General features: G+C 44.8%; 1 protein-coding gene across 1 annotated transcript in view; it reads left to right on the top strand.

Moving 5' to 3' along the window:
* The first annotated feature begins 4,165 nt into the window (after positions 1–4,165).
* Positions 4,166–26,130, top strand: part of LOC124047367 (receptor tyrosine-protein kinase erbB-4-like) — a 615,153-nt gene continuing 593,188 nt past the window's right edge. The window contains exon 1 of the mRNA XM_046367795.1: positions 4,166–4,514. Coding sequence (XP_046223751.1) covers positions 4,433–4,514 — 82 coding nt within the window. The 5' untranslated portion in view covers positions 4,166–4,432. The remainder of the gene's footprint in view (positions 4,515–26,130) is intronic.

Genomic DNA, 26,130 nt, shown 5'->3' with positions numbered 1-26,130 from the left:
AGAGTGTTGGAAGCGATTTTGTAGATGACATCGCCGAAGTCGAGGATCGGTAGGATAGTCAGTTTTACTAGGGTAAGCTTGGCAGCGTGAGTGAAGGAGGCTTTGTTGTGGAATAGAAAGCCGACTCTTAATTTGATTTTCGATTGGAGATGTTTGATATGGGTCTGGAAGGAGAGTTTGCAGTCTAGCCAGACACCTAGGTACTTATAGGTGTCCACATATTCAAGGTCGGAACCATCCAGTGTGGTGATGCTAGTCGGGCATGCGGGAGCAGGCAGCGATCGGTTGAAAAGCATGCATTTGGTTTTACTAGCGTTTAAGAGCAGTTGTACACTGTAAAACATTTAGTGTAAAATTGACAGTAACTTTCTGACTGCAATTGGCCAATAAGTTACTGTAACATATTTTACAGTCCAGCTACTGTAATCCATTTTACGGTACCAGAAATGTCCCTGTAATATAATTTACAGTATGTTACTGGAATTGCCCATGCAGTGACATATTACCCAGTGTTCTTAGTAAGTTTTCATTTTTACATTTACATGTTGGTCATTTAGCAGGCGCTCTTGTTATTAGCAACTTACACTCAATGCAGTCACAGTCACAGTCACAGTCACTGTCACAGTCACAGTCACAGTCACAGCAAGTAAAATGTTTCTGTAACGGTTACTGAAAATGTTGTAGTTAAGTACCACACCAGATGCTGACTGTTACTTTTGACCCCCCCTTTGTTCAGGGACACATTATTCAATTTCTGTTAGTCACATGTCTGTGGAACTTGTTCAGTTTATGTCTCAGTTGTTGAATCTTGTTATGTTCATACAAATATTTACACATGTTAAGTTTGCTTAAAATAAACACAGTTGACAGTGAGAGAATGTTTATTTTTTTGTTTATTATTGTTAGACCACCACGAGCACATATGACTTAAATTGGTGTAGCATTCTCAAACACGGGTACAACAAATTTAGCCTCTTACAAGTATCGCCTTAAAATATGTTAATGAGACAGAGACTCGTTCCCTGCCCACAACATTTTCCCACAATGCACCATAATTAATACTATGAAACACATTTAAGGTATTTTACTGTGCATTCTACAGTGTTTTACTGTTGAAATTAGAGAAAGGTCTTACAGTGTGCTGTAAAACAAATGTACGGTATTTTACTGTGCAATTTACGGTAATCTACTGTATTCAGTTTATACAGTATCATACTATTGATTAATACAGTAAATTACTGATAAAATGATGAAAACAGTGTATACTTTCAGCATTTCAATAAACATGTTATACAAACTATTATTTCCTAGAGAACCATGCAGTCAAGGCACACTTTCAAATGGCAAATACATACATGGTTAGTAATGTGATTATTGGTATTCAATCTGCAGTTAGCTTGTACTATACATTAAATAACCATACAGTCTGCCTGCTGTCCTCCCTTTCTGATTCAGCATGTGGTTAATATATTGTGACACATTGATACATTGAATACAGTCTGCCTGCTGTCTTCCCTTTCTGATTCAACACGTGGTTAATATATTGTGACAGCCAGACAGGCTGTTGAATGAATGCCCACAAATGCATCTCACATGTCACCCTATTCCCTAGATAGTGCACTTCTTCTGGTCAAAAATAGTGCACTATAAAGGGAATAGGGTTACATTTGGGTTGCAAGCCTTTGTGAATACCCTTTGCGGCAGGGGGAGAGATTGCATTGGTTGCAGGGTAGGAGTGAAACAAATAAGCACTGGGATGTGTGAGGAGGAGTATGATAAAGTTGCTTCATAAGTTGCAGAACATTGTGTGTGTGGAATCATTATGAGGCATTAGCCCTCTGGAGGCTGCTATGGTTTTATTGGCTCGCCTCATGCAGCAAAGTCTCATCCATTAAACAAATCAGGGACTTATGTATTAGATCAGCTACACCACTGGCACCAGGGGAGCTAAAGCAGGCAGGCAGGTACACACACACACACACACACACACACACACACACACACACACACACACACACACACACACACACACACACACACACACACACACACACACACACACACACACACACACACACACACACACACACACACACACACACACACACACACACACACACACTACAGAGAGATGGAGAGAGCCTTTTGATCACACACACACACACACACACACACACACACACACACACACACACACACACACACACACACACACACACACACACACACACACACACACACACACACACACACACACACACAACCTTATCGTTTTATGATTCTGTTTCATAATAATCTGTGGAATAAATTATGTAATTGACAGCATTAAGAAGATACTGTCAGAGGAGCGATCTTTAAAATATCTATAATGAAATTGAAGAAAAAAATAGAGTGGGCTGAATTGCATTTGAGGTATTATTAAAATGATAAACGGCAGTCACTGGAGTTGCTTAAGAGTGAGAATAAGCCGCAGCCCCTATTCAAATTGAAAACTAATTTTAATATTTCTTAATCACTTGTCAGTGATATTAAATGCTCATCACACTGAGTCGTATTTTAATAACAATGTGTCTAAATGATAAGATGTTCCGATGTGTCAAATTAAAAGACACTGAGACAGTAAACTTGTTGGTACCTGCTTGAGTCATTGTGTGTACCCCACCCTATTCTCTATGTAGTTCACTACATGTCACCAGGACCCATAGGGCTCTGGTCAAATGTAGCACACTCTAAAGGGAATAGGGTGTCATTTGGGAGGCATGCATTGCGTCATCCCACCTGCTAGCTTTATGTTAAATGCATCATGACACTGTGACCTCTGAGGTGATAGTCTACCTCCCCCTGTGGTGAAAGGTCAGAACTACAGTTGCAGTGCTGAAGATGTCAGGCAGTTCAATGCGTCATTATTCATTTTGCACTCAAGCAGAAAACAGTCCTTATTGACTTTCTGCAAAGTGAGCATTGCAAACTTCCAATGTTCAAAGTCTTTGAGGATGGACTCAAGGATCATTTGAAGAGAACATGAAAGAAGGACATAAAGTGAAACAGGGCCATTTGCTTAACATTTAAATGTCCTGAACAGTCATTCTGAAAACGACTTTCTCTCCCATGGCTAACTACCAGGAAGTTTCCATAGTTAAAAAATTATCCAATATTATGTCTGCCAGTCATCATTATAGGCCAGGTTTCCTTACAAATCAACACATTAATATGTGTACCTTATCATTTACCTCTACAGTCCTCTTTAACATTGTAACATGAATATTCATAATACAGTGTAATTCAGGGAAAAACAACATGCAGAAGGTTTGGTGGTGGTGTGTGTGTGTGTGTGTGTGTGTGTGTGTGTGTGTGTGTGTGTGTGTGTGTGTGTGTGTGTGTGTGTGTGTGTGTGTGTGTGTGTGTGTGTGTGTGTGTGTGTGTGTGTGTGTGTGTGTGTATGGTATTGTGTACATCCTATGTGCGCCCAACATAGAACAATTTGCATTTCTGACCAGACTGCTTTGGCATATTGCAGCTCAGAGGGTGTTCACACCTCACTTGAGGTGTGACAGAGAGAGAGGAGTGTTATTGAGAGGTAGGTCGTTCTGATGTTCTGATGTGGTCAGACACTATTTACGTTCTATCCAATGACTCGAACTTCAGTTGTCATTTGTTTTGTTTTTTATTCAAATGTCAAAGCTGAATCACAACGAATTCAGTCCTATTCTAAACAACACATTATCTAAGATAATACATACCATTGCCTATGCTACTCATAATGTTATTAATTAATATCACTTAGATATCTGTCTCTAGAAATGTATTTTAAGTGGTAAGAAAAAATGCCTGTATATAGTTTATTGTGCTTATTGTGCTATATGTTTGTCTCCCAAAACAGGTATTATACATAATTTTGACAAGCAATATGTTTTTCTAGACTGTGAGACAGGTGCGAGGGGCACGACAGGAACCGACGCCACAAATTCAATATTTTGGCAACTTCAAAGAGCCAATGGGAGCCTCCCTGGAGTTCTAGGAGGCGGGCTTCAATAAATCAGCACTACTGTCGACCAATCCTGTTGACTGTGGGAGGACACAAACATGCAAGGGGGTGTGTCTCTTAGACTGCGAGACGTCGCTTCGTGCACTATCCAACTCCGAGAGAGTATTGGCATGATGAGCATTGCTTTACTATTTTGACAAGCCATATTACAGCGCTACTTTGGAACCTGGTTGGAAGCTAATCAATCTGTTTGAACTTTTATTCAAGAGACATAAATAAACCAGACCGGGAGAAGAAGTAGTTGGACGAATTAGCCTACTAACCCAAATCAATAATCTAACTGTAAACTGACAAAACAAGCTACGTCTACATTTTCATCTTTTTAAATCCGAAAGGGTTTTTTCTTCTGGACATGTGAATCAAAGGAGTTATTGAGAACCCCTGAAAATGAAGCTACTAGCATCGGTTCTTTGTTGCTTCGGCTTTCTGCTCACTTCTGCGATGTTTCGGACAAGCTCTTCACAAGCAGGTGAGTGAGTGACTGACATTTCGGTGTCTGCCTGGCTGATGCGCAGCGCACGGTGTTTGGCTACCCTTATCACTCGTGCGCGTTGCGCACGGAACAAAGTGTTATTTCGTGTGCCGCAACAGTCCCCACACATTTCTCCGTTTTGTTTCAAATGTATCGGGGTTGTACTTTAAATTGTCTATACCCTCTATGTTGATTTTCGTTAATATCTGCTATAAAATCACCCTGGCTCCATTGAAAATGTGTGTTCGCACTGAATGTTCGTCACACGTGTCCTTTGGCTTGGACAAACAGTGGACATCACATCACTGAGACCAAACCAAGACCAAGTCCACACCACCCTATCCTCCTGGCTCCTGCTACTGCTTCATTATTCTCATATCGCGTCGTCTTTCGCTCTGTGAGAGTAAGGGGTGGTGGTGGGCATTTATAGTGTGCATCTGTCCGTCTTGGTGTGTTTGTTTGTTTTCAGAGAAAAACAACGTGTTTTGTTGGCTTTGGTGTACAAGTCCCAGGTACTTTTGTCATTTTGAAAGGGCACATTTATTATTATTATTATTTCTTTATACTAATTGGTAATAACAATTGCTGGCTATTCTTATTCTACTGGTACTTCTTCTTATTGTTGTTATTATTATTATTATTATTATTATTATTATCAGTTGTTGTAGGCTTAGTAGTAATATATAAATAGTAGTAGTAGTAGTAGTATATAAATAGTGGTAGTATAGGTTATGGAATAAAAAATATAATATATCCTATTAGCGAGTATTGTAAAGAACTGAACTTAATTTTTTACATTGCTCGCATTTATTGGCGGTCCCTGCTTGGAACAGAGCAACTCTCCACAAGGTGGTAGTGTAGTATGAACCGGAGAGAAACGCTCTGGAAATCTTTATCCTCAGCTCCGAGCCATGCAAAGGGACAGAGCGCGCGCTGATTGACTCTCACACACACACACACACACACACACACACACACACACACACACACACACACACACACACACACACACACACACACACACACACACACACACACACACACACACACACACACACACACACACACACACACACACACACACACACACACTACAGAGAGATGGAGAGAGCGCTTTTGTGAGCAGGGACTAGGACACAAACCAATACTTAATTTGTAATTTATTTATTTTTCTTCTAAAAACTGTTGTTATAGTAAAACAGATTTGGCAGGTGTTCTCAACTCTCGCTTCTAAACATTTTATAGACCTGTGAACAGCAAGGAATTAACCATAGCACCACACACTCCTGTGCATGCGGTTTGTTCAAAACTACACATGCAATAAAGCCGGGACGACAGGACATTGATTGAATAGCCTTTAGATAAAAAAGAGGTTGAAAGATAAGAGGACAGGGGAGGGAATAAATAGCCTAAATATCTGTCCGTGCTGCATTTGTGATTAGACCTGTTTAGCCGATTACCTACACATTTTGTTTGAGTAATTGTTAAAACATTATTAGAACAATAAAATATTGTTGTCAAAATGTGACATCATTTTAAGTAGTATTTCTCGATTCCAGACTTCCAGGCAATTACTTATGCTCTTTCTACTGTCTATATATCAGACTGAAGTTGTGTGCCATATTGATGCTTCATCTGCTGCAATTTGCCGCTTGCGTGTGTGAGTGTATGTGTTGGTCTATGTGTAGCCTTGTGTTTGCGTGTATTATGATCCCCAACATCCACTGGACAGGATGTCAGGCACGAGGTGTTGTGAGGCGAGAGAGGCATACCTCAGCACTTCAACCTTGCCACTTGTACCGCTGGGTGGTTCACAGCTGCCCCTCTGATATAACGCACCGGGTGCAAACCCCTCTTTGGAGTTATGTAGCTTACTAACAGAAGCTCTATATGACATTTACAGACGGGCTCGGCCCTATGATGTATATAAACCCTGGATTGCGCATTCGATGTATTGGCCATTAAGAGGCTTTGATGCCATCCTTCGACCATATTGGCACTCCAAAGTAGTAGAAGTCCTCCATAGAAATTAATGGAATTCTACAGTATTTCAATTATGTTTCAAGGACAAAATTATACTGAACCAAAATGTACACGCAATATGTAAAGTGTTGGTCCCATGTTTCATGAGCTGAAATTTAAAAAAAAAAAAATGTTCCACAGCACTAAAAGCTTATTTCTCCCAAATATTGTGTACAAATTTGTTTACATCCCAATTCATGAGCATTTCATCATCTAAACCACGTTTTAGCAGGCCAGCTCTGCCCCCCCCCCCATTTGTGGTGAAAAACTCATTCTGATTGGCTGCAAATGGCTGCAGCTCTGCCCAGTCGTGTGAAATCCATAGATTAGTGCCTAGTGGATTTATTTCAATTGACTGATAAATGTAACTCAGTATGTTTTTTTCCAGTGGGTACATGTATTTAAGTGTTTATATTGTTGGAGTGGGGACAGTAACATTTTTTATATATATGTTTTGTGAGTAGCTCACATAATATATTTTCAAAGTATGCAATAAGGTGTCTGTAATATAATAAATGTGTCATGAATGCATTTCTATAGTTTCCTAAATATTTTTTTTTTACAATGGGGAGTGCCACAATGGGAGCAAGGTGGCATCAACACAGTGCCCCCTATTAGTCATCAAGTGTATAAATATATCATTGGTTCGGCGCCTCTTAGGGCAGTGGCGGTCATGAAATTTGGTGATTGTGAAGCAAATAACTGCCGTTCTCACGGTAATTGAACATGAATTAACATAAACACATTTTGCATGTCCTGGCTTCTTCTCATAGCCTACAAGCCACTGATGCAGACCTTTGAAATATCTACATGTGGAAAAGTCGAAAAAAATCCAGCACAATAAATCCATTATTTATTTTAGACAGGTCTAAAGAATCATAATATGAAGAAAACATAATATGAAGAAAAATATGAAGAAGAGAATAGCATACTCTGATGTTAGGCCCTGATCTGGTTATGAAAAATGGCTGTGGGCTACACTAGTTCATTTAGCAGACAAGATTTGCTTCGAATTCTGTGGCATTATTTTATATTATTTTATAGTATGAAGAATACAATTGAACGTAGCTGAATAAAATAGAAATGATATTTTCTCTGAAGTATTTGAGGGAGTGCGCACATGTGGCTATTCTGTGTTTAGTGTTAACAAAGAAACAGGAACTTCTATATGCTTTATTTAGAGTTATTTATGCAACTTTACTTGTGATACAAACATTGGGCTATATGTTTAGCATGCATGATGAGACTCTAATTTATTGAACTTTTGACACTTGATCAGCAATCAAATAGTGGAGAACCATTGATATAATATTTCTTTCAAGTAAATTGTTTGAATGTTTGACTTGTGGACGTTGTATGCCTCAGTAACATGACATGGGAATATAAAGTACCATCTCAGATGCTTGTGTTTGCCGTCTTTGCTACCTTCAGACAACATTGTGCTCTGAAGGAAGTGCAATTGCCATGAAAGAAGGGAAATAGGAAATAATAAATGAATGATCTGGTCTTATTAATATTTATTGAATTACAAAAAATACCCCAATTTAATTTCGGCCTTCATCGAGGGAAATAGAATGTAGTCCCTGCTAGGATGTTTTGATCCTTTTTCATCATGAGTCATATTTAATGTTTGCCTAGGGCTATATCCCCCTGGTATTTTCAGTTGCACTATGTTTGAAATGTTAGTTTATCAATCTAATTAATGTACATGAAGGATAATACATGATTAAGGTAATTCCATGTTTTCAGATTTTAATGTCAGATGCGTGAATGAATGAATTACATTTTATTTACGTGTCAGTTGGCAACCCATCCCTTATCGCCAGTTGGCAACCCATCCCTTATCGTCAGTTGGCAACCCATCCCTTATCGTCAGTTGGCAACCCATCCCTTATCGTCAGTTGGCAACCCATCCCTTATCGCCAGTTGGCAACCCATCCCTTATCGCCAGTTGGCAACCCATCCCTTATCGCCAGTTGGCAACCCATCCCTTATCGTCAGTTGGCAACCCATCCCTTATCGCCAGTTGACAACCCATCCCTTATCGCCAGTTGACAACCCATCCCTTATCGCCAGTTGACAACCCATCCCTTATCGTCAGTTGGCAACCCATCACTTATCGTCAGTTGGCAACCCATCCCTTATCGTCAGTTGGCAACCCATCCCTTATCGTCAGTTGGCAACCCATCCCTTATCGTCAGTTGGCAACCCATCCCTTATCGTCAGTTGGCAACCCATCCCTTATCGTCAGTTGGCAACCCATCCCTTATCGTCAGTTGGCAACCCATCCCTTATCGTCAGTTGGCAACCCATCCCTTATCGCCAGTTGACAACCCATCCCTTATCGCCAGTTGACAACCCATCCCTTATCGCCAGTTGACAACCCATCCCTTATCGTCAGTTGGCAACCCATCCCTTATCGCCAGTTGGCAACCCATCCCTTATCGTCAGTTGGCAACCCATCCCTTATCGCCAGTTGACAACCCATCCCTTATCGCCAGTTGACAACCCATCCCTTATCGCCAGTTGACAACCCATCCCTTATCGTCAGTTGGCAACCCATCCCTTATCGTCAGTTGGCAACCCATCCCTTATCGCCAGTTGACAACCCATCCCTTATCGCCAGTTGACAACCCATCCCTTATCGCCAGTTGGCAACCCATCCCTTATCGCCAGTTGGCAACCCATCCCTTATCGCCAGTTGGCAACCCATCTCTTATCGTCATTTGGCAACCCATCTCTTATCGCCAGCTGACAACCCATCCCTTATCGCCAGTTGGCAACCCATCCCTTATCGTCAGTTGACAACCCATCCCTTATCGCCAGTTGACAACCCATCCCTTATCGCCAGTTGACAACCCATCCCTTATCGTCAGTTGGCAACCCATCCCTTATCGTCAGTTGGCAACCCATCCCTTATCGCCAGTTGACAACCCATCCCTTATCGCCAGTTGACAACCCATCCCTTATCGCCAGTTGGCAACCCATCCCTTATCGCCAGTTGGCAACCCATCCCTTATCGCCAGTTGGCAACCCATCCCTTATCGTCAGTTGGCAACCCATCTCTTATCGTCAGTTGGCAACCCATCTCTTATCGTCAGTTGGCAACCCATCCCTTATCGCCAGCTGACAACCCATCCCTTATCGCCAGTTGGCAACCCATCCCTTATCGCCAGTTGACAACCCATCCCTTATCGCCAGTTGGCAACCCATCCCTTATCGTCAGTTGGCAACCCATCCCTTATCGCCAGTTGACAACCCATCCCTTATGGGATTATTTAACACATAAACAAACATTACAATAATTCACTGTGATAATTCAGTGATAATTCTTATTCCGGTGTTCTCTGCATTAAAGATGGCCTTGGATCATGTACTGTCAATATTCTGAATTATTACCCTGGCTATCTCCACGTACAGAGCAGAGGCTACAGTAGCTGAAATGACATGGAGAAGTTGTTTGGTTGACATTTGATTGTTTCCATTATTATGCCCATCTTAAGTTCATAGTACATCTAAATGTTTCCATGGCCTGACTGACTCAGACAGGGAGGCTGGACTATGGAGAAAGGGAATGTGTTGTAGCTTGTGGCTTTCACAATTTCTTAACTACGTCACTTGTGTTCCCCTCTATCTAGCAAAAACTAATGATGTCATTTTCTGTCCACACGGCAATACGCCACCATCACACACATACCCTCTTATTCATTTCTCTCCCGTCTTTGTCTATGAAAGAAGATGTGACCTCTGTGTCTCTGGCACTCAGCTGGAAGAACAGCAAGCCTTGATTCCCAGGCGATCTCCTCCGTAGCCAAATGGAGGCAGACTAGCGGGCTGCTTGTGAGGCGCTCTGCACAAGCTGCTGTATGCGCTAGTTGCTCTCTGAGTTAAGGGTCTCACTCAGATGCAGAACATGCACTACACACAGCAACAGTGTCCCACTCTCTGCTGAAGAGAGCAGCAGCAAAAACAGTGACACTAGGAGACACGTGTTTGTACGTGTGTGTGCATGTGTGTGTGCGTGTGTGTTTGTGTGTGGGTGCGTGCGTGCGTGTGTGTGTGTGCGTGCGTGTGTGTGTGTGTGTGTGTGTGTGAGGGGGAGTACGGTGGCTTCGAAAGGGGGGAGTGATAGGGCATGGATATTATGTTTTGAGTTGACGGTTGGTTTCTGTCCCCCAGTATTAGATCCAGTGAGTATTGATCAGAGAGAGAGTAGCCTACCTGACCTCTGCATCACCCTTAACACTCATATGTCACTCATATGTCACATGTGCTATACAGCTATACAGCTATGCACCGCACAAGGACGGGCAGTAGGGCACATGTGCTATACAGCTATGCACCGCACAAGGACGGGCAGTAGGGCACATGTGCTATACAGCTATACAGCTATGCACCGCACAAGGACGGGCAGTAGGGCACATGTGCTATACAGCTATACAGCTATGCACCGCACAAGGACGGGCAGTAGGGCACATGTGCTATACAGCTATACAGCTATGCACCGCACAAGGACGGGCAGTAGGGCACATGTGCTATACAGCTATACAGCTATGCACCGCACAAGGACGGGCGGTAGGGCACATGTGCTATACAGCTATACAGCTATGCACCGCACAAGGACGGGCAGTAGGGCACATGTGTTTTGCCAGCGTCATTGTCATCCATCAAAATGTCCCCCGCTTGAGAATTTCTTAATTGAATTCTGAGCACCGTCCTAGCCCGAGGTCCACAGGACAGTAATTCATCACATGGAGCCTAGTCCTACTGCTGCACATGAGATTGCAAATCATGTATGTGTGATTAAGGCTAAGTCAGCTACATGAGACAATTAAACCAATTTGCTTTTAATTAGGCCATGTGAGTTTCCCTCTTTCTGTCACTGTCTTTCAGTCTCTGTCTCTCTCTCGCTCTTTTTCTTCCTCTCTCTGACTGTCTCTCGCTTCCCCTCCTCTCTTTCTGTCTCTCTCTCTCTCTCTCTCACTTTCTCTCTCCTCTTCATTTTCATAATGCTTTATCTATGGTTTCAGTAGCTCCACGCTCCTCTCTGAAAGTCAATCTTCTTTTTATTCTTGTATTTCTTGATTATTTACAGCAGTATATCTGACCTGACGAAGATCCTTGTTGGATTGAGACGTTGTCAATAAAGGTGGTAAACTGGGAGCATATTCAGTGTGTGGGCCTCTCTGCAGGGCCGGCCATGGATGTTCTGCCACCCTAGGCGAGACAGAAATCTGCTGCCCCCCCAATATGTTTGGCATTGGGCAGTTTTTTCCTCTGCTAAAAGTCGGAGGAACAGAACATAATAGCAGACCAATTAATAGGCCTATGCTACAACATCGACAGGGCTGTAGTGGAGTGGGTCGAGAGTTTCAAGTTCCTTGGTGTCCACATCACCAACAAACTATCATGGTCCAAACATACCAAGACAGTAATGAAGAGGCCACGTCAAAACCTATTCCCCCTCAGGAGACTGAAAAGATTTGGCATGGGTCCCCAGATCCTCAAAAGATTCTACAGATGCACCATCGAGAGCATCCTGACCGGTTGCATCACTGCCTGGTATGGCAACTGTTCGGCATCTGACCATAAGGTGCTACGGCCCAGTACATCACTGGGGCCAAGCTTCCTGTCATCCAGAACCTCTATACCAAGCGGTGTCAGAGGAAGGCCCTAAATATCGTCAAAGACTCCCACCCAAGTCATTGACGGTTCTCTCTGCTACCGCACTGCAAGCGTTACCAGAGCGCCAAGACTTGGTCCAAGAGGCTTCTAAACAGCTTCTACCCCATGCCAAAAGACCCCTAAAAATCTAGTCAAATGGCTACCCAAAATATTTGCACCCCCCCTCCCCCTCTTTTACATCGCTGCTACTCTCTGTTGTTATCATCTATGCATAGTCACTTTAATAACTCTACATGTACATACTACCTCAACTAACCGGTGTCCCCGCACATTGACTCTAACGGTTCCCCCCGGTATATAGTCTTGCTATTGTTATTTTACTGCTTCTCTTTCATTTCTTGTTACTTTTATTTCTTATCCTTATCCGTATTTTTAAAATCTCCATTGTTGGTTAGGGGCTCGTATGTAAGCAATTCACTGTTGTATTCAGCGCATGTGACTAATGCAATATGATTTGATTTGATGTGATTTGGCTATTCCGACATCTATGGATAGGATAATTGTGTCTGTCAAACAGGTAGGATTACCACATCTTTTTTTGGAAGATGAAGAAATAAGCTCCAACCATCTATGTAATTCTATGTTTATGCCCATAAACTGTTTTTGTGGACACGTGCACATATAGGAGGTCCCTTACCAGGCAGAAGGGAATTTTACTTTAACCTCTGCATCGGAGAGCAACATTGTTGCTATCACTATGCAACCTGCTACCTGTAGTAGGAAAACAAGTTTCTTATTAATAATATCCCACACGACCCCATAATTGTTACAATTACAATAAAAAATAACACTACATCTTTAACATATATTTTAATGTTCCTGTAGAACTGTAAAACAGAGTAAGATCATTTGAGCCTTGGCAGGCCTCGTTTCGCCGGAGCAGTATAAAATAAGCTTTAGGTCAATGACCCAGCTTTTACGAATTTCAATTATTTACAAAAATCAATTTTTTGTATTTATTTTTTTATTTCACCTTTATTTAACCAGGTAGGCTAGTTGAGAACAAGTTCTCATTTACAACTGCAACCTGGCCAAGATAGCATAGCAGTGTGAACAGACAACAACACAGAGTTACATATGGAGTAAACAATTAAAAAGTCAATAACACAGTAGAGAAAAAGAAAAAAAGAAAGAAAAAAAGAGTCTATATACATTGTGTGCAAAAGGCATGAGGAGGTAGGCGAATAATTACAATTTTGCAGATCAACACTGGAGTGATAAATGATCAGATGGTCATTTACAGGTAGAGATACTGGTGTGCAAAAGAGCAGAAAAATAAATAAATATAAACAGTATGGGGACGAGGTAGGTAAATTGGGTGGGCTATTTACCGATGGACTATGTGCAGCAGCAGCGATCGGTTAGCTCAGATAGCAGATGTTTGAAGTTGGTGAGGGAGATAAAATTCTCCAACTTCAGCGTTTTTTGCAATTCGTTCCAGTCACAGGCAGCAGAGAACTGGAACGAAAGGCGGCCAAATGAGGTGTTGGCTTTAGGGATGAGATACACCTGCTGGAGCTCGTGCTATGGGTGGGTGTTGCCATCGTGACCAGTGAACTGAGATAAGGTGGAGCTTTACCTAGCATGGACTTGTAGATGACCTGGAGCCAGTGGGTCTGGCGACGAATATGTAGCGAGGGCCAGCCGACTAGAGCATACAGGTCGCAGTGATGGGTGGTATAAGGTGCTTTAGTAACAAAACGGATGGCACTGTGATAAACTGCATCCAGTTTGCTGAGTAGAGTGTTGGACGCTATTTTGTAGATGACATCGCCGAAGTTGAGGATCGGTAGGATATTCAGTTTTACTAGGGTAAGTTTGGCGGCGTGAGTGAAGGAGGCTTTGTTGCGAAATAGAAAGCCGGCTCTAGATTTGATTTTAGATTGGAGATGTTTGATATGAGTCTGGAAGGAGAGTTTACAGTCTTGCCAGACACCTAGGTGCTTATAGATGTCCACATATTCTAGGTCGGAACCATCCAGGGTGGTGATGCTAGTCGGGCATGCGGGTGCAGGCAGCGAACGGTTGAAAAGCATGCATTTGGTTTTACTAGCGTTTAAGAGCAGTTGGAGGCCACGGAAGGAGTGTTGTATGGCATTGAAGCTCGTTTGGAGGTTAGATAGCACAGTGTACAAGGTAGGGCCAGAAGTATACAGAATGGTGTCGTCTGCATAGAGGTGGATCAGGGAATCACCTGCAGCAAGGGCAACATCATTGATATATACAGAGAAAAGAGTCGGCCCGAGAATTGAACTCTGTGGCACCCCCATAGAGACAGCCAGAGGACCGGACAACATGCCCTCCGATTTGACACACTGAACTCTGTCTGCAAATTAGTTGGTGAACCAGGCAAGGCAGTCTTCAGAAAAACCGAGGCTACTGAGTCTGCCGATAAGAATATGGTGATTGACAGAGTCGAAAGCCTTGGCCAGGTCAATGAAGACGGCTGCACAGTACTGTTTTTTATCGATGGCGGTTATGATATCGTTTAGTACCTTTGATTGTCCAACATCAGCATTTATTTATTTAATCTCCACCTAGAGTGGCCTCTCCTCTCATGTGGTGCTGCATTGCCGTCAGCAATGTTTTCTCTCGGTATCTGTCCATGGTCATGTAATCAAATCATCTGAGTTTGATTGGACACCAGCCTGATCTCCAGCTCCTTCCACTTCTGGAAACTATCTAGGTGGTCATGCGGCTCCTCATGCGAGCTGAGGAGGTGGGACTGATTCTTCCAGTCCCTGGTTCCATCACTGACCAGCGCAGATTTGTAATCGTGTGAAAAACGTTTGCAGCAAAAACAGAAGTCTGCATCGTAGACAAGCTTTGGTCTCTCCACTCTCTCTCTGTTTGCCATCCGCCCCCGAAAACTTTCATTGCCCCTCATCTCTTGGGAAATTCCCCTCCTTATCCTGATGTGGCCCAGCCTGCACTAACATATCCCCTAAAGGTCTATTCTTATATTTTGGCCACTCACAGGTATCTTTTATGTTTTTTTGTCTGGGAGTCGGATTTAGCGGCAGCACCACCACTGTCATCAGGGACGGGGAGTCTGGGTCCAAGATAGTAGGGTCTGCAATGTTTGGAGGTGTGGCTAGGCCTGTAAGTCGCTCTGGATAAGAGCGTCTGCTAAATGACTTAAATGTAAATGTTGATGGTACGACCACTTGTTCTTGTCCAGCCGGAGAGCTGTCATCATCAGTAGAATTGTGTGGCTCAGACTCCCCCATTTTGCCCTCGTCGCTGCTGGAATCAGCGAACGGGGGCTCATCGTTCTCGGCGAATGATTTGCCTGTCCTCGTAGGTTTGTCATTCTCACATTTCACCAGCGAATTTCTTTGGTTTACAAATTGCGCCTCTTTTCTTATTTTTTAAATATTTTATTTTCCCTATAATTATATCCACTAGTAGTAGCTAGCTAACATTAACAGGCTATGTTAGGCTTCTGCCTTAATCACTAATCGTCTTCATCACACACAAACGTGAAGAAAAAAAATACAATTATTTATTTGACAGATTCATTTTTATTAATGTTTCACAATTGGCTAGTCCTATGTAAACACACATCACCATAGCGACCAATGATAGTGGGAGTGAACTTCAGGAGAAGAGGGAATGGGGTGGAATGGGGTGGAGGCGGGAACTGCAGGAACGCTATGAGCTGGTGGCTGGGGTACCGCGGGCGGTGTAGTAACTAATCAGGGGTGCGGCAGGGCAGCAGCCAACTGTCGAATTACTGCCTCAAATTCATGTGCTGCCATAGGCGACGGCCTAATCTTGCCTAATGGGATGGCCGGCCCTGCCTCTGTTCTTTTCAAGTTTACTTCTTTAGCCCAGCACCTAAGTTTGTAAGGATGTGCATATGACCATAAACATTTCTTTACATCTGTACATCCCCATAACATGGCCAGTAGTCTAAAGGTGCTGGCTGGAATTGTGTAGCAATTACAACTTACACTAACTGTGTACAGCCTGAGCATAGGCTGAGATCCAAGAACATTGGCCAAGGATACCATGGTGTGTGTGTGTATGCCATTTGGGACACATCTGTAACGGCTTTCTTCTGTGGGCGAAGCAGAGGACCAAAGCACAGCGTGGTTAGTGTTCATCATGTTTAATAAAGACGACAAACGTGAACACTACAAAATACAAAACAACAGTTCTGTCTGGTGCAGACACACGAAGACAGAAGACAACCACCCACAAAACCCAACACTAAAACAAAGAAAACACAAAAGAACTATGGTCAGGACGTGACAGTACCCCCCCCCCCTCCCAAGGTGCGGACTCCGGCCGCAAAACCTGAACCTATAGGGGAGGGTCTGGGTGGGCATCCGTCTGCGGTGGCTGCTCTGGCGCAGGACGTGGACCTCACTCCACCATAGTCTTTGTCTGCTTTAGTGTCCTCCTAGTAATGGCGACCCTCGCCACCGACCTTGGACTGGCAACCCTACTAAAGGGCCCCAATGGACAGAGGGGCAGCTCCGGACTGAAGGGCAGCTCGGGAAAGAAGGGAAGCTCTGGACTGACTGACGGCTCTGGCAGCTCCATGCTGGCTGTCGGGAGACTCTGGCAGCTCCTGGCTGGCTGGCGGGAGACTCTGGCAGCTCCTGGCTGGCTGGTGGGAGACTCTGGCAGCTCCTGGCTGGCGGGAGACTCTGGCATCTTCTGGCAGCGCTGGACAGGCGGGAGAGTCTGGCAGCTCCTGGCAGCGTTGGACAGGCGGGAGACTCTGGCAGCGCTGGACAGGCGGGAGACTCTGGCAGCGCTGGACAGGCGGGAGACTCTGGCAGCGCTGGACAGGCGGGAGACTCTGGCAGCGCTGGACAGGCGGGAGACTCTGGCAGCGCTGGACAGGCGGGAGACTCTGGCAGCGCTGGACGGGCGGGAGACTCTGGCAGCGCTGGACGGGCGAGAGACTCTGGCAGCGCTGGACGGGCGGGAGACTCTGGCAGAGCTGGACGGGCGGGAGACTCTGGCAGAGCTGGATGGGCGGGAGACTCTGGCAGAGCTGGACGGGCGGGAGACTCTGGCAGAGCTCGACGGGCGGGAGACTCTGGCAGAGCTGGACAGGCGGGAAACTCTGGCAAAGCTGGACAGGCGGGAGGCTCTGGCGGCTCAGGACAGGAGAGAGGCTCTAGCAGCACTGGAGAGGAGGAAGCACCTGAAGGCAGAAGACGGAGAGACAGCCTGGTACGGGGGCTGCCACCGGAGGGCTGGTGCGTGGAGGTGGCACTGGATAGACTGGACCGTGCAGGCACACTGGAGCTCTTGAGCGCCGAGCCTGCCCAACCTTACCTGGTTCAATGCTCCCCGTAGCCCGACCGCACTGGGCTGTGCTGGCAAACTGGGGACACCATGCGTAAGGAGTGTGCCATGTATGCCGGCCCAAGAAGACGAACTGGAGACCAGATGCGTAGAGCCGGCTTCATGGCACCTGGCTCGATGCCCACTCTAGCCCGGCCGATACGAGGAGCTGGAATGTACTGCACCGGGCTATGCATCTGCACCGAAGTGCACAGGAAGTTGGCGCAGGTCTCCTACCTGGCTTTGTCACACTCCATGTGTTCCTCCCCCCAATACATTTTTGGGGCTGCCTACTGCGCCGCCGTGCTGACTACATTTGCCGGTATCCTCCTCACACAGCTCCAGAGAATTCCAGGCGGGCTCCGGCACTCTCCCTGGGTCGACCGCCCACCTGTCTAACTCCTCCCAAGTAGCGACACAGTCCAGATCTCGCTCCCATGTCCAGAAATCCTGACATCGCTGCTGCTGCTGCCAATTACCACGCCGCTTGGTCCTTTTGTGGTTAGTGGGTGGTTCTGTAACGGCTTTCTTCAGTGGACAAAGGAGAGGACCAAGGCGCAGCGTGGTTAGTGTTCATCTTGTTTAATAAAGACGATAAACGTGAACACTACAAAATACAAAACAACGAATGTGAAAAAAACGAAACAGTTCTGTTTGGTGCAGACACACGAAGACAGAAGACAACCACCCACAAAACCCAACACAAAACAGGCTACCTAAATATGGTTTCCAATCAGAGACAATGACTAACACCTGCCTCTGATTGAGAACCATATCAGGCCAAAAATAGAAACGGGAAAACTTGACACACTACATAGAATGCCCACTCAGCTCACGTCCTGACCAACACTAAAACAAAGAAAACACAAAAGAACGATGGTCAGAACATGACAACATTACCGATATATCATATATCACACAGGCTTTCCTCCATGTATAGTTTACAACAGTTGTGATACAGCACACTTGCTTAGGGTTGCAAGATTCCGGTAACTTCAAGAAATTATTCCATCCTGAATCCAGGAATCTTCCAACTTAGAATTTTGAAAAACATGGGAATTTTGTGAGTTTTACAATCATAGGCTTGCATAAAGGAAACAGTGAGAGGTAGCTGAATAAACCAGATGTACATTTACATTTACATTTAAGTCATTTAGCAGACGCTCTTATCCAGAGCGACTTACAAATTGGTGCATTCACCTTATGACATCCAGTGGAACAGCCACTTTACAATAGTGCATCTAAATCTTTTAAGGGGGGAGGGGTGAGAAGGATTACTTTATCCTATCCTAGGTATTCCTTAAAGAGGTGGGGTTTCAGGTGTCTCCGGAAGGTGGTGATTGACTCCGCTGTCCTGGCGTCGTGAGGGTGTTTGTTCCACCATTGGGGGGCCAGAGCAGCGAACAGTTTTGACTGGGCTGAGCGGGAACTGTACTTCCTCAGTGGTAGGGAGGCGAGCAGGCCAGAGGTGGATGAACGCAGTGCCCTTGTTTGGGTGTAGGGCCTGATCAGAGCCTGGAGGTACTGAGGTGCCGTTCCCCTCACAGCTCCGTAGGCAAGCACCATGGTCTTGTAGTGGATGCGAGCTTCAACTGGAAGCCAGTGGAGAGAGCGGAGGAGCGGAGTGACGTGAGAGAACTTGGGAAGGTTGAACACCAGATGGGCTGCGGCGTTCTGGATGAGTTGTAGGGGTTTAATGGCACAGGCAGGGAGCCCAGCCAACAGCGAGTTGCAGTAATCCAGACGGGAGATGACAAGTGCCTGGATTAGGACCTGCGCCGCTTCCTGTGTGAGGCAGGGTCGTACTCTGGGGATGTTGTAGAGCATGAACCTACAGGAACGGGCCACCGCCTTGATGTTAGTTGAGAACGACAGGGTGTTGTCCAGGATCACGCCAAGGTTCTTAGCGCTCTGGGAGGAGGACACAATGGAGTTGTCAACCGTGATGGCGAGATCATGGAACGGGCAGTCCTTCCCCGGGAGGAAGAGCAGCTCCGTCTTGCTGAGGTTCAGCTTGAGGTGGTGATCCGTCATCCACACTGATATGTCTGCCAGACATGCAGAGATGCGATTCGCCACCTGGTCATCAGAAGGGGGAAAGGAGAAGATTAATTGTGTGTCATCTGCATAGCAATGATAGGAGAGACCATGTGAGGTTATGACAGAGCCAAGTGACTTGGTGTATAGCGAGAATAGGAGAGGGCCTAGAACAGAGCCCTGGGGGACACCAGTGGTGAGAGTGCGTGGTGAGGAGACAGATTCTCGCCACGCCACCTGGTAGGAGCGACCTGTCAGGTAGGACGCAATCCAAGCGTGGGCCGCGCCGGAGATTCCCAACTCGGAGAGGGTGGAGAGGAGGATCTGATGGTTCACAGTATCGAAGGCAGCCGATAGGTCTAGAAGGATGAGAGCAGAGGAGCGAGAGTTAGCTTTAGCAGTGCGGAGCGCCTCCGTGATACAGAGAAGAGCAGTCTCAGTTGAATGACTAGTCTTGAAACCTGACTGATTTGGATCAAGAAGGTCATTCTGAGAGAGATAGCGGGAGAGCTGGCCAAGGACGACACGTTCAAGAGTTTTGGAGAGAAAAGAAAGAAGGGATACTGGTCTGTAGTTGTTGACATCGGAGGGATCGAGTGTAGGTTTTTTCAGGAGGGGTGCAACTCTCGCTCTCTTGAAGACGGAAGGGACGTAGCCAGCGGTCAGGGATGAGTTGATGAGCGAGGTGAGTTAAGGGAGAAGGTCTCCGGAAATGGTCTGGAGAAGAGAGGAGGGGATAGGGTCAAGCGGGCAGGTTGTTGGGCGGACGGCCGTCACAAGACGCGAGATTTCATCTGGAGAGAGAGGGGAGAAAGAGGTCAGAGCACAGGGTAGGGCAGTGTGAGCATAACCAACAGTGTCATTTGACTTAGCAAACGAGGATCGGATGTCGTCGACTTTCTTTTCAAAATGGTTGACGAAGTCATCTGCAGAGAGGGAGGAGGAGGGGGGAGGAGGATTCAGGAGGGATGTCTTGTACAATAAAGCAACTGTCAATTAGAGCTAAGCCCATACTGCTAGCTAGCATGTACATGTTACCTCAACATATTACTTCAACTGACTCTGTACTGGTAACCCCCTGTGAATATCAAATCAATCAATCAAATTTTATTTATATAGCCCTTCGTACATCAGCTGATATCTCAAAGTGCTGTACAGAAACCCAGCCTAAAACCCCAAACAGCAAGCAATGCAGGTGTAGAAGCACGGTGGCTAGGAAAAACTCCCTAGAAAGGCCAAAACCTAGGAAGAAACCTAGAGAGGAACCAGGCTATGTGGGGTGGCCAGTCCTCTTCTGGCTGTGCCGGGTGGAGATTATAACAGAATATGGCCAAGATGTTCAAATGTTCATAAATGACCAGCATGGTCGAATAATAACAAGGCAGAACAGTTGAACCTGGAGCAGCAGCACAGTCAGGTGGACTGGGGACAGCAAGGAGTCATCATGTCAGGTCGTCCTGGGGCACGGTCCTTGGGCTCAGGTCCTCCGAGAGAGAGAAAGAAAGAGAGAATTAGAGAGAGCATAGAATAGTCTCGCTATTGTCATTTTACTGCTGCTATTAAATACTTGTTTTTTTAACTTGAACTTTTTCTATTTAACTTTTGTTTCTTATTCTTACTCATATTTTTTTTTAAACTGCATTGTTGGTTAGGGGCTCGTAAGTAAGCATTTCACTGTAAGGTCTACACCGTTTGTATTCGGCGCATGTAACTAATAACATTTTGATTTGAGCAGGCCTGCAATGGACCACACTGAGTAAACTGTAAATCTATAAAGTGCTCCAAAATCCCACAATGCAGTTCATTACGAGGGTCCTTAACAACATTAGGTTACATTTCGAAGATGTGCTGAACATGTTATTTCAAAGTTAACAGTGAACATCATCGTCTTCTCCTGGTCTCTGTGTGCCCATCTTCAGTACATGTAGTGTTATGACCCATCCTTCAACAGGGCTTTATTCAAACAAGCATGAACAATACAGATGTCTAGGTCTCTCCAAGTGCATCTGTCTATCTGGTGTTCCTATTGTGCTACTCTCACAAAAATGCACAGTAGCGCTCCTAACTACCCCTCCTCTCTTGTCAGGCCTGTGTGTGTGTGTGTGTGTGTGTGTGTGTGTGTGTGTGTGTGTGTGTGTGTGTGTGTGTGTGTGTGTGTGTGTGTGTGTGTGTGTGTGTGTGTGTGTGTGTGTGTGTGTGTGTGTGTGTGTGTGTGTGTGTGTGTGTGTGTGTGTGTGTGTGTGTGTGTGTGTGTGTGTGCAGCAGAGGCTGAGAGACAGGTTGTCAGGCTGCAGTTAGGAGGGTTGGTAGAGTGAAGGGCCTTTTGACAAGTGTGTGTTCTAAAGCTTTAAACTGACAGGGGGTTGGAAGAAGGGAGGACAGATTGGGGAGGAGAGGGAAGGAGGCTGAGGGAGGAGGAGGAGGGGTGAAGCTTCAATGGTGATTGACAGCATCAACTCGGGTAATTCAGTGTCGTTCCCCATCTTTCTCTGACTGCTGTAGTCATCTATACGTTACTTCCCCCGCGCTTGCATCCCACGTTTTCTTTGTACGCTCCACAAAAGAGGAGAGAATTAGAATGAAATATGGCTAATCTTCTCCAAGACGCACTCATTACCACAATGCTTAGAATTCAATGTTCAGATAATTGTGGCCTTTCTGTTCTCACTCAGCCTTATTAGCCTTCAGTGTCTGACAAGTCAGGGTGATTTGTTGTATTCTCTACTTCTAGTTCTCTCTCCCTCACTTGTTGCCTTTTATAATTCCTAGTCTCTCTCAGCCTTGTTAGTTCCCCTCTCTCCCCAACTCTCCTCTCCCTTGGCTCCTGAATAACAAATCAAATAATACTAATAGGTTGGCAAACTTGAAAGCAGCTTGGGCTCCGCTCCACCTTCTGAAGAGCGTTAAATGTGTTGCGGGGGTGCTAAAAGGGCTAATTTCACACTTGTTTTTTTCTTTGTATTTTAATTATCCCCTTTTAAAATATTCATAGCTATCTGTATTTACAATGTAATTATAGCATGAATTTGAGTGATATTGACTGCTTCAGGACAGCTGGAATGCTTGCTCAAAGCTTAATCTTGATATGGGTCAGATAATATAAAGCTGTTTTGAATGCAGGCACAGCCAAACATAAGAAAACGTTTTTTTACCTCTCTCTTTCTATCTCTCTCCTGACTGACTGACTGACTGAGAGATAGAGGCTGTGGTAGAAATAGCATGCATGTTCAACAACTCCATTGTTCAGCACCTCCCATGGTCCAGAGTTTAGAGGGCCGTAAACTCTGTGTGCCAGAATTGTGCAAACACTGGCTAGCACGCGCACTCGCTAGCACACACACACACTCGCTAGCACACACACTCGCTAGCACACACACTCGCTAGCACACACACACTCGCTAGCACACACACACTCGCTAGCACAAACGCACTCGCTAGCACAAACACACTTGCTAGCACACATACTCGCTAGCACAAACACACGTGCACACACACATACTCTCCCTCTCTGTGCCAGCCTCTGCAGCTAGTGGAGCCCCAGGTACCTGTGAAAAGCTTGTCACTCCCGCCAAAGCTACAGCCTGTGTGTGTGTGTGTGTGTGTGTGTGTGTGTGTGTGTGTGTGTGTGTGTGTGTGTGTGTGTGTGTGTGTGTGTGTGTGTGTGTGTGTGTGTGTGTGTGTGTGTGTGTGTGTGTGTGTGTGTGTGTGTGTGTGTGTGTGTGTGTGTGTGTGTGTGTGTGTGTGTGTGTGTGTGTGTACACCTAGCAGTCACCTTGCAGCGGAGCAGAAATAGCGCAGCTCTCTTTCCCTGCCTCGGTGTAAAGGTACATAAAGCACAGAATGACAGGTGGAAATGCAATTGACCTTGGCTGGGTGGCTGGGCTGGCTGGGGTTTGGGTGGAGGGGTGTGGAGGATGAGGATGCAGGTTGCAGAGTAAATTCCATTGTTCAGAGAATGGACAACATAGCCTGGTATAAAAAGCAGAAGTATATGGGCATTTCTGGAGGAAAGCTGAACGATAACTAGATTACATTTCCTTTCTCCAAGGGATTTAGGACATTGTGTGGGAGTCTGTAACATATCTAATTGCATGGTCTTTCCATTGTCAGAATTATTTCAGGACATATGTGCAATTACTTTGTCCAAGAACTCAACAGTTCACTGGTAGGGTTTTGATCAATATTAAATAATTGTAGCTGAATAATCCTGGCTCTTAACCAGCAAGATGACACTGATACAAAAAGTAATATGACTGATGGTAAAGAGCAAGGTAAAGGAAGAGCTGTGGAGAGAGACTGAGTTAGTGAGTGTGATGGGAGAAAGATAGAGAGAGAAACAAGAGAGAAATTGGTAGAGAGAGTGAGAGAGAGAGAGAGAGAGACTGAGTTATAGTGAGTGTGATAGGAGGAAGATAGAGAGAGGGAAACAGAGAGAGACAAACAACAGGAGTGTGGTTAAGATTGGCAAAAAACACCCATTTCTTTCCAGAGGGCTGTGGGACAGGTTGAGACTGGGCTGCAGCTTAAGCCCAACCTCTTTAACATTCAGTACATATCAACAAATTGGTGAGGGTACCAGAACAGTCTGCAGCACCCAGTCTCACCATACAAGAATCAGAAGTCAAAGTCTAATGTTTGCTGATGATATGGTGCATCTGTTCCCATCCAAGAATGGCCTACAGCAGCACCTAGATCTTCTGCACTGATTCTACCAGACCTTGGCCCTGACAGTAAATCTCAGGAAGACGCAAACATTTATGTTCCATAAAGGTCCAGTTGCCAGGACCACAAATACAAATTCCATCTAGACACCGTTGCCCTAGAGCACAGAAAAAACTATACATACTTTGGCCTAAACATCAGCTCCACAGGTAACTTCCACAAATAAAATTCAACATACCAATAAGGATCTGTCTAAAAAATACTTTAATCAGTTATTGAACCCATTGCTCTTTATGATTGTGAGGTCTGGGGTCCGCTTACCAACCAAGAATTCACAAAATGGGACAAACACCAAATTGAGACTCTTCATGCAGAACTCTGGAAAAATATCCTCAGTGTATAACGTAAAACACCAAATAATGCATGCAGAGAAGAATTCGGCCGATACCCGCTAATTATCAAAATCCGGAAAAGTGCCGTTCAATTCTACAACCACCTAAAAGGAAGTGATTCCAAAAGATTCCAGATGAACCTGGAGAAGAGTACCAGAAGAAAGATCCTGGGGCTCTGTTCGAAAACACAAACAGACCCCATAGAGCCCCAGGACAGCAACACAATTAAACACAACAAAATCATGAGAAAACAAAAAGAGAATTACTTGACACATTGGAAAGAATAAAAATAAATTTAAAAAGACCGAGAGTACACAGTGGCAGAATAACTGTGACTGACTCAAATTTAAGGAAAGCTTTGACTATGTACAGACTCAGTGAGTATAGCCTTGCTATGCTTGTGCTTCTAATTCTGACAGTGCAGCAATATCTAACAAGTCATCTAAGAATTCCATAACAACAACCTAATACACACAAATCTAAAGGGATGGATTAAGAATATGTACATATACATTTAGGGATGAGCGACGTCCGAGCAGCATAAGCAAGATGGAATAGATGGTATAAGATACAGTATATACATTTGAAGTCTGAAGTTTACATACACCTTAGCCAAATACATTTAAACTCAGTTTTTCACAATTCCAGACATTTAACAATTCCCTGTCTTAGGCCAGTTAGGATCACCACTTTATTTTAGGAATGTTAAATGTCAGAACAATAGTAGAGAGAATTATTTATTTCAGCTTTATTTACTTTCATGACATTCCCAGTGAGTCAGAAGTTTACATACACTCAATTAGTATTTGGTAGCATTGCCTTTAAATTGTTTAACTTGGGTCAAACGTTTCGGGCAGCCTTCCACAAGCTTCCCACAATAAGTTGGGTGAATTTTGGCCCATTCCTCCTGACAGAGCTGGTGGAACTGAGTCAGGTTTGTAGGCCTCTTTGCTCACACATGCTTTTTCAGTTCTTTCCACACATTTTCTGTAGGATTGAGGTCAGGGCTTTGTGATGGCCACTCCAATACCTTGACTTTGTTGTCCTTAAGCCATTTTGCCACAACTTTGGAAGTATGCTTGGGGTCATTGTTAATTTGGAAGACCCATTTACGACCAAGCTTCAACTTCCTGACTGATGTCTTGAGATGTTGCTTCAATATATCCTCAATTTCCCTGCCTCATGAAGCCATCTATTTTGTGAAGTGCACCAGTCCCTCCTGCTGCAAAGCACCCCCACAACATGATGCTACCATCCTCATGCTTCAGGGTTGGGATGGTGTTCTTCAGCTTGCAACCCTCCCCCTTTTTCCTCCAAACTTACCAATGGTCATTATGGCCAAAAAGTTTTATTTTTGTTTCATCAGACCAGAGGACATGTCTCCAAAAAGTAAAATCTTTGTCCGCATATGCAGTTGCAAACCATAGTCTAGCTTTTTTATTGTGGTTTTGGAGCAGTGGCTTCTTCCTTTCTGAGTGGCCTTTCAGGTTATGTCGCTATAGGTCTCG

Source organism: Oncorhynchus gorbuscha, linkage group LG01, assembly GCF_021184085.1.
Source record: "Oncorhynchus gorbuscha isolate QuinsamMale2020 ecotype Even-year linkage group LG01, OgorEven_v1.0, whole genome shotgun sequence".
Taxonomy (NCBI): Eukaryota; Metazoa; Chordata; class Actinopteri; order Salmoniformes; family Salmonidae; genus Oncorhynchus; species Oncorhynchus gorbuscha.
Note: the sequence above shows the minus strand (reverse complement) of the source record. Positions and strands in the feature narration are given on the sequence as shown.